Raw genomic sequence first — 13476 nt, 5'->3', positions numbered from 1 at the left:
GTCCACATTAAGAGCCGTGATTTAGAGTTTTAAAGCAGCCAAAGTGATTTCTATCAAATTAACACCCACAGTTTGCACTCAATGTCATCGTCACCTTACAAGTGGGCGTCAGTGGCTGGTCGAGCTGAAACGAAGAGAGAAAATCCACCTGTATTAATAAAAACAACGTACTTCTTTCCTGGGGATACAGACCAGGTGCTGGTTCTGGTTCTGGTGGTTCACAAACCAAAGAGGTGTATCATTAGAGTCAACTGTGGACATCTGAAAAGATTTTCTCTCTACTCCTGAGTCATGTTTTTACTTTTTCTTTTAAAGCACGGTACACACCGCTTTGTTTGGCTCTCCATTTTATCTAACTAATATGTAGAAAGGACTGTTGGAACCATAGACTGTATATAAAGAGATGGGCGTAGCATCCGTGACGTCACCCATAGGTTTCTGAAGAACTGAATTGAAGCTCGGTGGGCGGTTCCTACCATCTTGGCAGGGGCATGCACGTCGTCTCGCCCGGAAAATACATGTATGGGCATAAGGGGTGGGGATGAGAGGGGGGGCTGTGAGCGTCATGGTGGATGATTGCCATCGAGTGAACTCCGAGCTTTCTGTAGCTAAGAGCTAACCGAGCTAACCTCGAGATAACGGGAGCTAACCAGCTAACGGAGGTAAGCGGGCTAAAGCGAAGTCACGTTGTTAAACGGCTAAAAACCGCGGTTGTTCTACATTCTTCTTACTTGAAGCGGGAGATTGGGTACCTGTCAATCAAAAGGACACGCCCCTAAATATGCCGAATTTTAAGATTAAATTACTTTTAAACAGGCGAGTTAGAAAAAAAATTCACTTCCCCCACAGGCTGTAAAAATGTTTATTTCTGCTGCAAAGTTGGTCTTTTTAACATGGGAGTCTATGGGGATTCGCTTTGTTTTGCAGCCCCTAGTGGACGAATGGGGAACTGCAGTTTTATGAACTTCCACATAGGCTTCACTTTTAACCACCGGAGGCTCCGTCCATCTTTCTTATACGGTCTATGGTTGGAACTTATGTTGAAGAAAAACATCCCTATAATTACACTATTTGGGCTTTTTTCTATAAGAATTTTACGACGAAAACAGGAAGTGACGTAAAATAAACAAAAAAGCATCTCTGACGTGAAAAGCATCCAGTTGCAATAAGTGCAGTACCAATATATCACCTGTAGATGGCGTGTTTTCATTTTTACCCTAAAATAGAATAAATACACGCCATCTACAGGTGTACACTGTAGCTTAATGGCAGTAAAACGTTGATCCAGCACAAACGCTTAGAACATGAATGGGAACACATCTGTCTAGTCACCAGACTAACAAAATTCCACACACACGTTAGAAATGATCTGTTTTAGCAGGTTTTGGGACTTTTTACATTGAAAAGCTTCAGACCAAAAACAGCTTGCAGTATTTGTATATGGCTGTGTCATATGATGCATTCACTGACCAGGAGAAAAAAGAAAATAAAAATAGGATTACTCGTTGCAACTTTCAGCATTAATTTGTAATATAACTAAGATTTAATTTATTCGAAACTTTATATTTTATACAATTATAAAGAATTACTTTGTGTGTTGCATGTGACTAAAATAACTACTTTTAAGTATTTTATTTAAATTCCTTTCTGGGATAATTTTTTGTTTCTAATTTAACTGTAAAAAAAACTAAACGAGCAATAAAATGTTTAAAAAAAAAAAAAAAAAAAAGCAAAATAATTTATGGAGGGAAAACAACGAAACAAAAAATAATAAAAAGCAAAAAAAATTTAAAAAAATCTCCACCTTCAACCAGTTTGAGATTTTAACCACAAATCTCCCCCCGTGATGCTCATCCTTCTCTTTTCCCCGCAATTACTCTTCCCATCAGCACCCAGTAAGGTGAATTAGCACCCAGTTTAACCATCATCACCTTACTCTGGTCCAAAGACAACCTGTGATCCAGCTGTGAAAACACACAAGTCAGCTCATGAGATCATCATCATCATCATCATCAGCCTCGTCTTCCTCCTGAGCAGCTGCTGAGTCATCGTCTGCTCACAAAATCCTCGTTAAAAATGCAACAAGCGTCAACTAGTGAAGGAGAAGTGATGAATTTCGGTGCATGAAGTGCTTTTCTCCTCCGTTTCTTACCATCTTCATGTCGCTCTTGAGTTTGCTGATGCCGGCTCTCTCGCTCTTCGTGGCGCCGACGTTCCCGAGGTGATGGATGGAGATGGCGGGGCTGACGCCGGCATCCAGCTCTCTCACTGCGGAGCAGGAAGAAAAGATTCACACATTCCTGGTTGGGACACGCGGCTCAGACATCCATGCCTCTTTCCAAGCTTTCTGAGAGTTTCTCTTTGGACTGGAAGATGTGGAAACATCTGGACAACGGGACGAAGCTCTGCAGAGTCTTTCAGAAAGCTAAGAGATCGATCTATAAAGACTGTTTAAAGAAACTACCGGAAAAAGTGTCTAAGAGGGCTCATGTTGAAACTATATATTTACCCTGAAGACTCCATTTCTTTGCACCATTTTTCTGCATCACATAAAGAAATGAGGAGTGGTTCAGGACTTTGGCACAGTAAAGGAAACCTATTTTAGAAATGATGCTTCCTTACGTACGAGAATGGGGGGCGTTTGTTTGAAATGTTTACTTTTACGTTGTTAAGTCCGTTCATCCACTAAAGGGCAGCGTCGAGCTCACTTCTACATTTTAACACCGTTTGCTCGCAGTCATTTACAGATATAAAGTTGTTTACAACTGTCCAAAAACACCAGAAGAAGAATAAAAATAAAAAAAAGTCATCTGTCTGAATGTCCACCCTCTGTCCACGACCCATCATTCACCACACAGGACCAGACCAGCCTGTACGGGTTTGAGTCTGTAAAGAGGCACAAATCTGTCTGTAAAAGAAGTTTTGTTTTCTCCCTACTTTCATCGTGTTTGTAGGAAGGATGGGAGATAAAATCTAAATTAACTGAATTTTATTGTAACTATAATTAAAACCGTGTCAGTATTATCATCCATTCAGTGTGAAGCATTTTAAACCAGGAATCTCTACAAACTACTTCAGGTGAGTGGAGTTTTCTATGAGACGAAGCTGCTTTAGTAAAACAACTTTGCTCTACATGATCGTTTATTTCTAAAATAACCTGCAGGATTTTCTTTGTGTTCAGGATGAAAAGTCCCCATGTGGTGTTGGAACTTGTTTGGCTTCATACTTCATTATATTAGGCAATATTTTGGTTAAAAAAAATGCAAACTACTGCGTTCTCATTATTATCCACCATTGATTATTAATATTACTGGTCAAACTGGGACAGAAATGCTCCATCATAGTTTGTTCTCTTTTTTTTTTTTTACTTGAAGTCGCTCTTGTTTATTTATCATCATTTTCTATGAGTATTTTTACAAATGTGTCCAGTGCCAAAACTCAAGTTTTATTTCGCCTTGCCGCACCCCCCTGTAATAACTCTGAGCCCCCCTGGCGGGCGCACCCCCCTGTTGGGGAACCAATGCCCTAACCCATCGTCCACCACACAGGGCTAAACTATATAGTGAAAGAACTCTGTTGCTGGCTATTTTCTCCTTGTTGCAGATCATGTGACTACCAACTGTTACCATGCCAACTACCACGCTTTGTTCCCAATCCAATTTAACCTCATGAATGTTTTTATTTTTTCTTTGTTGCATATTTATTCAACTAATAAAGATATAAAAATGAACTATTGATAGTTTTTATTAACCTGTTTTGACATTTGTGTCACTTGCGTCACTTTGAGCTCCTGCCTGCAATGCATTGTGGTCTATACTAATCCACCTAGTGACCATCGATGGTCGCTACTTTTCAGATGCATTGTGGGTCATTTTGAGTACTCTACTTTTTTCTCTAAACATTCAGACGCCTCTCGAACATGGCGTGGGCACCATGTAGGGGACAGTGTGGGGAATAGTTTGGACATTCAAACGTTTTTACTGTTTTCTACTTCGGAGTCTTTTCAGGTACTTTTTATTCTGCGTCGTCTTCCTCCTGTTCCCTCTTCTTCTTCTCTGGTTTGTTCCTTTTGTGGATTGTGAATTTCTTTCTCCGCGTTCTGCATCACGTGAAGCGCAACGTTAGGCTGGAGACGGGAAAACCGGTTTCTCTGTGTTGAACGTAAAAGCCTCAAACTGAGGCGGTTAAGAAGTTTTTTTTTTTTGCTTCTGTTGTTGTTTTGTTTTATTTGTTTAACATCTTCATCACCACCGGGTTGCCGGTCACCATCTGATGTGTCCAAGAGGCTGATAAAGTGTCTTAAAGAGCTGACAGAGGGAGCATCAGCGACTGTCAGACGGTTTATGTTTGGCCTGCAGGAGATGACTGACCGCTGCGCTGCACGCCGAACTCCTTCCCACTGAGGATGTGATGCAGCAGATTCTTCAGCTCAGATGGACTCAGACTCATCAGACTCTCCGTGGCTTCCTCTCCTGCAAACACACACATTCATATGATTCCTGTAAAAAACAAACAAAAACAGACCTCAAACGTATGATGTGCAGATTCTGCCTCAACACTTGGGCTCGGCAATGTGGCAGAAATGAATGAATGAATAAATAAAGATGAAAAATGATGTGGGATATCTTAAAACTTTTAACCCTCTATAGGGCACTCACTGAAATACCCTGAAATTAGAAATTTTAACCCAGATAGAAAGTTATTTCTTTATTTCAGACAAAATAACACAATTTAATCAACAGGTTAAAAAAGTAGTAATTATTCTAGCGTCCGAAAAGGAGCAGGATGAAGCAGTGCTGATGTATTCCTGCCCCCCTTTACAATTAGAATCTTTTCTTCCATGCAGTCATTTAAATAATCCCTTAGTCAGTTTTCTTTTTTAAAAACAATTTTTTTTTTAACCTAAAATTGTCCTTCTGGTGGGAACCAAGACCTCCATTCTGTTGTTGCATTTATTTTAAATAATTTGTTTTATGCTGAAAATGAAAGAAAACAAAATGATCAAAAATAGTAACTTGCCTGAAAAAGGGTTAAAATGTCATTTTAAGTTTAGGTTTAGAGACCAGACCTGCTCCTAAAGCCCCGCTCAACTCCTGGCAGGTTAGTCCCGCGTCTGCTTGTAGGAGAAGCTGCGCTGGCTTCCTCCCTAAACGAACTCAGCTGATGTTGTAGGAGCCATACTATAAGTCATGATTGTCTGCGAATATGCTGATGTGTGATTGGCACTTGGGTGGAGGGTGTGTCACTTTGGGTGTGAACGCACACATCACAAATAGTTGCACTCACCTGAGCGCATCGTTTTGGCTGTAAGGATGCAGAAGTGGGGTGAGCTCGGGAGGAAACTTTTTGTTGACCACAATTAGATGTTTTTGCTCTGCGTATTGTTTGTTCATTGTAATTTATTTAAAGTAACTATAAAAATAAACAAACGCAATAAGGAGAACATACATCTTAGTGCGCGTCATCACTATCTCCTGTGTTCAGCCTGCAGTGGCTGAAGTAGATAATGGCGTTGGACAGTTAGCTGCAACCGATGTGTTTATATCAGAACATAAACACGTTTCTGCCAGAAGACCCTGAATAAAAAGCTCAGATGACCAAAAGGTTCTTAGAAAGCAGAAAATGAGTCTAGTCTGAATAAACAACCGTTGGATATCTCTTCATCACATTATCCGTACGTTTTGTATTTTAGTTGTCACGGTAACTGTGAGCTCTCAGCAGTCCACACTTCCCGTTTCCAGCTCCTCACCATTAACCGCCACTGGGAGACTGAAACTGAGCTGGATCTGGTCTTCAACACGGACACACATCACCTCCATCCAGCTCAGTAGCGTTTCCACCTGCTGGGGGGGAACAACGTCGGCAAGGACGCCCTGTTCAGTCTACAAATCCCTCATAAAACCCTTCAACATGGCGTCTGGTTCGACTTGCTCACCGCGAAACATCCAAAGTCTGCCAGATGATGAAATGGTAAGAATCACAATTATTTAGACTGAAGTTGAGATCTCAATTATTTAACACAATTTAACACACATTATCTTTAACAACATGAATATAGTTAACATTAAACCGTGGTTTTAAACTCATTCCTCAACTTTTAGAAAACAAACTGACAGCAGCCGCGTCTGCTTGGAGACTTTCAGCCGATTCACTTTAAAATCCTCCGGATTTAAGATTTCAGGGCAGCTGTTGCCATGGCGATGAATCTATTCAGAGTGGTCCTGTCTGGCATGTGCAGAAAGACGTTTACATCACAGGATTTATTAAAGATGGAGGTTTCTACAAACTGATGGTCACAGCTGTGGTTTCAGGCAGCAGCTGGATGCTCATGCGCTCCTGCAAACTATGAAGAGGAAACTGTGTGGAGTCAGCTCCTTTTCTTTGAACCCATCCTGTCCGGCATCGTCCCAACAGAATGATGGTCTGGTTGCCATGTTGTGCTGAACAAATTCAGCCTTTTGGATATGAGTCTCCTCTTGGTTTATTCTATTTATTTTCTTATTTATATCATAAATATTTATCTTATTATTATTTTTTTTTTTATTTCTGCTACTAACTGCTGGACCGGAGGGAAAGAGACACTGGAGGAAAAACTTGAAAAAGAAAAGAAAAAAGAAAAAAAGGTTTAAGAAGTGAAGAAGACACTCCTACTGCAAACAGCGGAGAGAAAAAGGCAAAGACAAAAATCTGAATTAAAAAGAAACTTTCTGCAGCGGTTCAGTGTTTCTTCGCCACCTTCCCCAGTGAGGAGACGCCACTTGCTGCGCGTTTACGTCCGGTCAGAACATCGCTGTGAGAACGCAACCTGACAACTTTCTGATTCAGTGTTTACATGATGGCTCTGAGAAGAGGAATATTCCTCCCCTTATGAGACTGAATAAAAATGCTTTCAGTTTGACACTTTTCATTCAGAATGAGACACATAAATGGCCCAGTTTCATTCCAACAGAGCCTTCAGTCGGTATATTTGGCTCCATGTAGATTGGGCTGGGCGATATGATGGTATATATAGTTTGGACAATAGAAAACGTCTATTGTTTCATATGAGGTTCTATCGTTTACAGCACTATAAGGTGCTTTACTGCAGTATTTTCCGTCAGGATGTGCTTTACGGCACGCTGCGATACATAAACAAACATGGAGGAAGACGGTAGCAGACGTGTTTCAGAGCAGGATAATTTACTAAAAGATGAGCAGCCGACCCAAACCGATGAGTTTGTTCAGAAAAGAAAGGAAATTTCTGTTGCATGGATGCAGTTTGGATATAAAAAGACCGACGTGGAACCGACAACAGACTAGCTCACAGTCCGCTCACAGTCCCAACAACGGACTCCGACACAACTAACTCGTTTTATCACCTGCGCAGGAATCAGGATAAATAATACAGAATAAAGAGTAACGAGCAAGTCAACGAGCAAAAGGAGTCGAAAGCTCATAATAAACTCCAGACGCAAACGCTGCAAAAGGTATTTACCACTAAAACGTCATACGGCCATAGCTCCCCCAGATGGATGGAGATCACTGCTGCCGTTGCCAAGACAACATCTGACACATAACTGATGACTGACACAACATTACACAAACAAATTACACAGGTTTTATATTGTTATATACATCATTATAGGGATATAAAATGATCAATATTGTGATATGAGATGTTGGTCGTCTCGTCCAGCCCGACATGTAAACATACCAACTAACTTCTGAACTGATTCTGCAGTTTAACCCAGTTTAAACACACTTCAACTCCCAACAAATACATGTTACCGCTCATAAATTCTCCAGTTTTATCAATAAATCTACTGTTGCTAAGCTCCAGCACAAAGTCTGCAGCTATTTATCTTCAACAGCGTTCCGGACTAATTCAGAAAACATGATTTACACTGAGGAATATTTGCCGTTCCTACCCTCACCTGTGGTCATGAGCTGTGGGTCGTGACCGAAAGAACGAGATCTCGTATACAGGCGGCTGAAATGAGTTTCCTCCGCAGGGTGGCCGGGCTCTCCCTTAGAGATAGGGTGAGGAGCTCGGTCATCCGGGAGGAGAACAGAGTAGAGCCGCTGCTCCTCCACATCGAGAGGAACCATTGAGGTGGCTCAGGCATCTGGTCAAGATGCCTCCTGGACCTCCCTGGTGAGGTGTTCCAGGCACGTCCCTCGGGGAGGAGACCCCGGGGAAGACCCAGGACACGCTGGAGGGATTATATCTCTCGCCTGGCCTGGGAACGCCTCGGGATCCCCCCCGCAGAGTTGGCAAATGTGGCTGGAGAGAGGGAAGTCTGGGCTTCCCTGCTTAGGCTGCGGCCCCCGCGACCCGACCCCGGATAAGCGGCAGAAGATGAAGATGAAGAATATTTGCCATCTATTTAAGATGCGTAGGTTTCTGCTGAACACTTTTCATTCCAACTGGACAAGAACATCCTCTTTCTCACGGTCTCGTCTGCTTCCTGTCTCACCCGAGCAGTTGAGAGACTGCGCCAGTTCAGTCGCCATGACCTGGATGATGAGGCCGATCCGTAGCCTGAACATCTCGCTGAACAGATTGGCCTGAGTCCTGATGCTCATGGCCAAGTAGACCATGATCTCCTGATGGGAAAGCAGGAAAAAAAAAACACAAGTTAGTCAAAGAAGGAACACAGGAGAAGCATTTTGTCCAAGGCTGTAGGTGGTGTTCCCCACCTGAGTGAGAATGGCCACGCTGATGTTGTTGTCGCTAGCCTCGTCGATCAGAGCCGCCAGCTGGTCCAGGGGGATCGGAGCTGTGATGGTTTTCTCTCTCGGCTCGGGAGGAAGTCCCACGGTCAGGTGCTTCTGGTGCGCCAGCAGGTCAGAACACGCCTGGCGAGAGAAAAAGCAAAGAAAATATCATTCATTCGGCCATTTTCGAGCGCGGCCCGTTGTTACATGACCTTTTTTTCTCCTTGACCCCCCCCCCCCCCACCCCCCCATGATCCGAAAGTATCTCTGTTCTTATCTTGTAAGGCAGCGCCGGGAAACTGGCTGCACGGCCTGAGCTTAAACTTCTGTGTTACTCTTTTGTCATGAATGTTACATGTCTGTATGTCTGACCTTGGACCAGCTGGCTTGAACTCTGGATTCCCCCTCGGGGATGAATAAAGCATCTTTGATTTGACCTTGATTTGATTTTCTGGAAATTTCCTGCGTTGCTGTCGACCTGCCAGACCCCTCTCAGGATCCTCATGTCCATTTTCTGTCACCTTTTCTTCAATTTTAACAGAACGCTGTGTCTCTTCATCAAATATTTTTCCCTTTGTTTGATTAGAAATCAATCTATTTCCATGGAATATGACAAACAGCCAGACTGGTGTCCAGATGCTGAAGCTAACTGAAACTTGACTTCCTGTTAAAACATCACGGCTTTTTCTGCATTTCATGGCGTTAAAACGTCGGTTTGAGCCGGTAAACGCCACCATGTCAGCGTTTCGTACCGAGTCCAGCTCCTCCACCTTCTTCTTCAGCATGCCTGAAATCATCCTGATGAGGCCCCAGTGTTTGAGATCACCTGCTTTCTCGTACAGGTCGGCGAGCAGAGATCTCACCGTGCTGCCTTTCCCGTGCAGCTGAGTGTCCCAGTCCATACCCCTGACAGAGACACAAACACAACACAAAATGGTTCCTTCGCCCGCTTACAAGCTTCCTAATTCTTCTGCAGTCCCACTTCCAGAAAAGTTCATGTATAAAGTGTAAAAAAAAGACAAAAAAACCCCCGAATCATCTCCTCCCATCTGAACCTGCCGTTTGCTTTGTTGGAACATTCAACAACAAGACGTGCAGCTTACTTGTCTTTGAAGAGGATGTAGAGTATGTCTGCCTGGTCCTGCAGGTTTTTTGTGTCTTTTAGCAGCAGAACCAAAGCGCTGTAGTCGATGGCGCCGCTGGCGTCTCTGGGGATGCCGCTCTCCACGGTGATCTGCACCTCTGGAGCCTGGATGTGACCAGGATGGAGACAAGAGAGAAAGTATGGGGTGAGAGGTTTAATGCAGTGAAAACACTGATGGGGAGGAGTGGAAGAGAATAAAGAGGAATTAAAACCTTTGCTTCTTCATGGACGGAGTTTTCTGGGAGATTGAGGTTGAGCGACGGCTGGCGGGAGCGAAACAGCTTGTTTGGGAGGTACATGTTGACGTCTGGACAGAAAGATGGAAACATCCCGTCAGAAGCCAGAAGACGGAGTTTCACTGTTTCCATCCGAGTTCTGGTCTCAGATGTTTGCTTCACTCACTCTGAAGGTTTTTTAGTTATTATTTTGGATCTGGTCCAGCAGAAAGATGGTCTGGATGCCGTGTTCTGCTGAGCAAACTCACTTTGCCAACGGAAGCTTTATAGATATAATTCTGAGTTTTTATTTGATGTCTAGATTTATTTTGCGTTATTGTTTGAATTGTAGAGTTTGTAGTGCTGGACCGGACCGGAGAGGACAGAAGAGAGACAGAAAGAGAAAGAAGAGAAAACACCTCATAGGAAAAGTGAGAGGGATAAAACTCACTCTGAATGTTGAGCTCTTGAGCCTTGTTCATCAGAGAAACCATCTCTTTGGTTTTGGTGGCCACGGCCTTGAACCTGCCCAGTCCTCCCAGCTGACGTTTGGGCTTCTTGGGAGCAGACTGGGCCAACAGGTGGTCCAGGTACTGGGCAAGGTCGTCGGCTTCTGGGGGACGCCAGAATAAAGGGGATGAAAGACGAATTAAACAGTATAAATAAATCTAAAATAAAAAACTTCACCTTGTTTAACGTTACAAAATAAATCATCAGAATTTCCTCATTTTAAGAAAATCTAATGATTTTAGATTAAACATGTTTATTTGTATCATTCATCAACAGATAACCTGCAGTTTTTAGAGGTCAGTCACCAGTTCTAACAAAATGTTTAGATTTCTAAAGTACGTCACTTCTACATACACATCTTCATTCTGTCATATATAGAAGCATCCACCGTCGCCTCAGCAAAGCATTAAAGTTTCTGACGCTCACAGAAACATCTTTTCAGAAAACACTGATTAAAACAAGATGCATTCAGGAGCAGAACACAGTTTTCAGGCAAACTCCTTTAAAACAAGTCAAGCACTGAAGATAAGCAACAAAAACCCTCCATGCTTTTATCATGCTTTTGTTTCAGTCCATCTGGCGGTTTTTATGCAGATTAATTATTTTAACATCCCATACAAGCAAAGCCGGCATGCAGATTTCTTTTAACGGATTGATGGCGAAACTACCTGACATGGCGTCTCAAAGCACAGAGGAAACAACTGAACGGCGGGAAGGTTCAGTGATGAATGTCAGAATGAAACAGGAAGTGGTGATTAATGGGAATCTGGTTACCTCGCTTCAGAGCGTCTCTGCTGCGGTTACAGATCATTCGTGTTAGATATGTGTCGTTTCTGAGTGGGGTTAGGTCACTTATGTCAGTTAATAATGACATATACAGAAACAAATGACTGGAATTAATGTAAACATCAGAAGAAAGAGGAAAAAACTGATTTTAATACTTGGGCCAAACCGATATATCGGCCGATATGGGGGTCCAGGGTGATATCGGCTATCGGTAAAAAATTGCCGATTTTTTTATTGATTTATTTTTGTCATGTTTGTTTCTGAGACGGCCAAGTTAAAAATGTAATTGAGCTACTTGTCATGGGCGCCATCTGCTGGATAAGTAGCGGGGGTGGGGTCATCCTTGCTCATGGCTGCCTACCGTGGAAGCCGAGATCGCAGCTGAGCCTCGTAAAGTCAAGTCTGCTCAGGAGTATTTTATATTTTGTCATTGGTAAGTTGAAATGTTAAATAAACAAACACAGTTATGTTTTCCCTCTTACATCCTCTACACGCTTGTCAATAGCGACTCTCGTCATCATCTCTAAAAATAGCCATAATCTGACGGCTATTTTTTCCAACAGTGTCTTTAAAAATGACGACTTTACATGTTATAGAGGCGCCCCCCAAAACACCCGTAGTCATGAAGCAGGAAAGTCATAAGAGTGAGGAAAACTTGATGTTTTGCAGCAAGGAATGCAGTGCTTAGTGTTTAGCCTCGTGAACGTGTGTGAAAGTTGGTGCCATTTACACAACTTCTGAATACTTATTATTATTAGTGGTGCAACGGATCATCATTGATCAGCGATCCGTTCGGATCAGTATCTACGGTTCGGCACACACGCGAACCGCGGATTGATATGAGGGGGAAAAAAAAAAGAAAAAGCTGCGTGCATAATCGTTCCACACAAATGCAGCGTGGTCATGGCGAGCGGAGGAACTTGAACGCCTCAGTGTGGGAACACTTTGGTTTCCTGTCAGATACGATGAAGAAGGAAAGAGATCAGCTGATGAAACAGTGACGGTGTGTCGGCACTGTGGAATAAGAAAACCGTATTCACATTTTTTTTAAATCAGTGAATAATTCAGATAGTTCATGGTGTCTAACAGGAAGACACGAGTTCAAGAATGAGCTTAGAATGTAGTGTTTTAGCTTTGAGTAATATTTTTTAATTTTTTATTTTATTTATTATTATTATATATATAATTATATATATATAATTTTTTTTTTATTTTTATAAAGTCTTTATATCGGTATCAAAAAATCCATATCGGTCGGGCCCTAATTATTACTGTATTATTTGCATTTCAAGAGTCTGTGTAATGCTGCACATTTAAATTATTTTAAGACAGAACATAAAGGCAAGAAAAGAGATTTTCCAGCATGTTTCCACAATCTATCATGATTTCTGGAGTTTAAAAATGCAAACTACCAGGAATGGTCAAACCAACCATGAAACTTTTCGCATTAAATCCATTTTCTCCCCAGCTGGTGTCACCATTCCTCTCCATCATCAATCCTTCCTTTTCGTTTTTTCTTACCATCATCACAACGTAACTCATGCACGTATCCATCGCCGTTATCATCATCATCATACTCGTCGCCGTGGCGGCCCATACTGCCAGAAGCCTTACCGTCCAGGAAGCTGAGGTGAGCGCAGCAGGAGGTGGTCAGGAACTCTGACAGCTTCCCAGTCTGGATCCTAAAGAGGAGGGAGGAAGAAATGAGAGCAAAGCAGACAAAGCGATGATGCACCATGCTGACGCAGGAGCAGGATGAAGGTAGGACTTCCTGTTTTAAGCCTCTGATGCATCATGTGATGCATCAGCACAGTGAACACCTATTTAAAGGCTGTATTCATAGGAGAGGATGAGGTTTTTTTTTTTTTTTTATAGTTTTGCCACTTCATTGGTAATCAAGAGAGTCCTCCAACACAATGCACTCACTGAAAAATAAACAACTAGAGTATAAATTTCATGTAAATACGTAAGTAATTATCACCGTTACCTCAGCGATAAACGTCAAGTCATTTAAATTCATTTAAAGAAAAAAGTCTGAGAACCTGAAAGGTTTCTGTGTCCCAAACAAACCAGCAACTGCAGAGGAAAACCTGAAAACTAAAGGCTGTGCTTCACATTGAAGGT

General features: G+C 42.3%; 1 protein-coding gene across 3 annotated transcripts in view; it reads right to left on the bottom strand.

Annotated features, from left to right (window-relative positions):
- The window catches only part of phka1a (phosphorylase kinase, alpha 1a (muscle)), a 42786-nt gene that overhangs the window by 6279 nt on the left and 23031 nt on the right, over positions 1–13476 (bottom strand). For 2 of the 3 annotated variants that reach the window (XM_079258144.1, XM_079258145.1), the window contains exons 18-26: positions 12874–13034; positions 10508–10669; positions 10054–10148; positions 9801–9946; positions 9450–9603; positions 8680–8838; positions 8457–8586; positions 4371–4472; positions 2153–2268 (exon numbers count right to left, since the gene is read on the bottom strand). In XM_079258144.1, the coding sequence (XP_079114270.1) occupies positions 2153–2268; positions 4371–4472; positions 8457–8586; positions 8680–8838; positions 9450–9603; positions 9801–9946; positions 10054–10148; positions 10508–10669; positions 12874–13034 (1225 nt within the window). The remainder of the gene's footprint in view (positions 1–2152; positions 2269–4370; positions 4473–8456; positions 8587–8679; positions 8839–9449; positions 9604–9800; positions 9947–10053; positions 10149–10507; positions 10670–12873; positions 13035–13476) is intronic. The other variant, XM_079258146.1, reaches the window with a different exon arrangement.

The sequence above is a fragment of the Telmatherina bonti genome, assembly GCF_933228915.1.
Source record: "Telmatherina bonti genome assembly, chromosome: 18".
Lineage (NCBI taxonomy): Eukaryota > Metazoa > Chordata > Actinopteri > Atheriniformes > Telmatherinidae > Telmatherina > Telmatherina bonti.
Note: the sequence above shows the minus strand (reverse complement) of the source record. Positions and strands in the feature narration are given on the sequence as shown.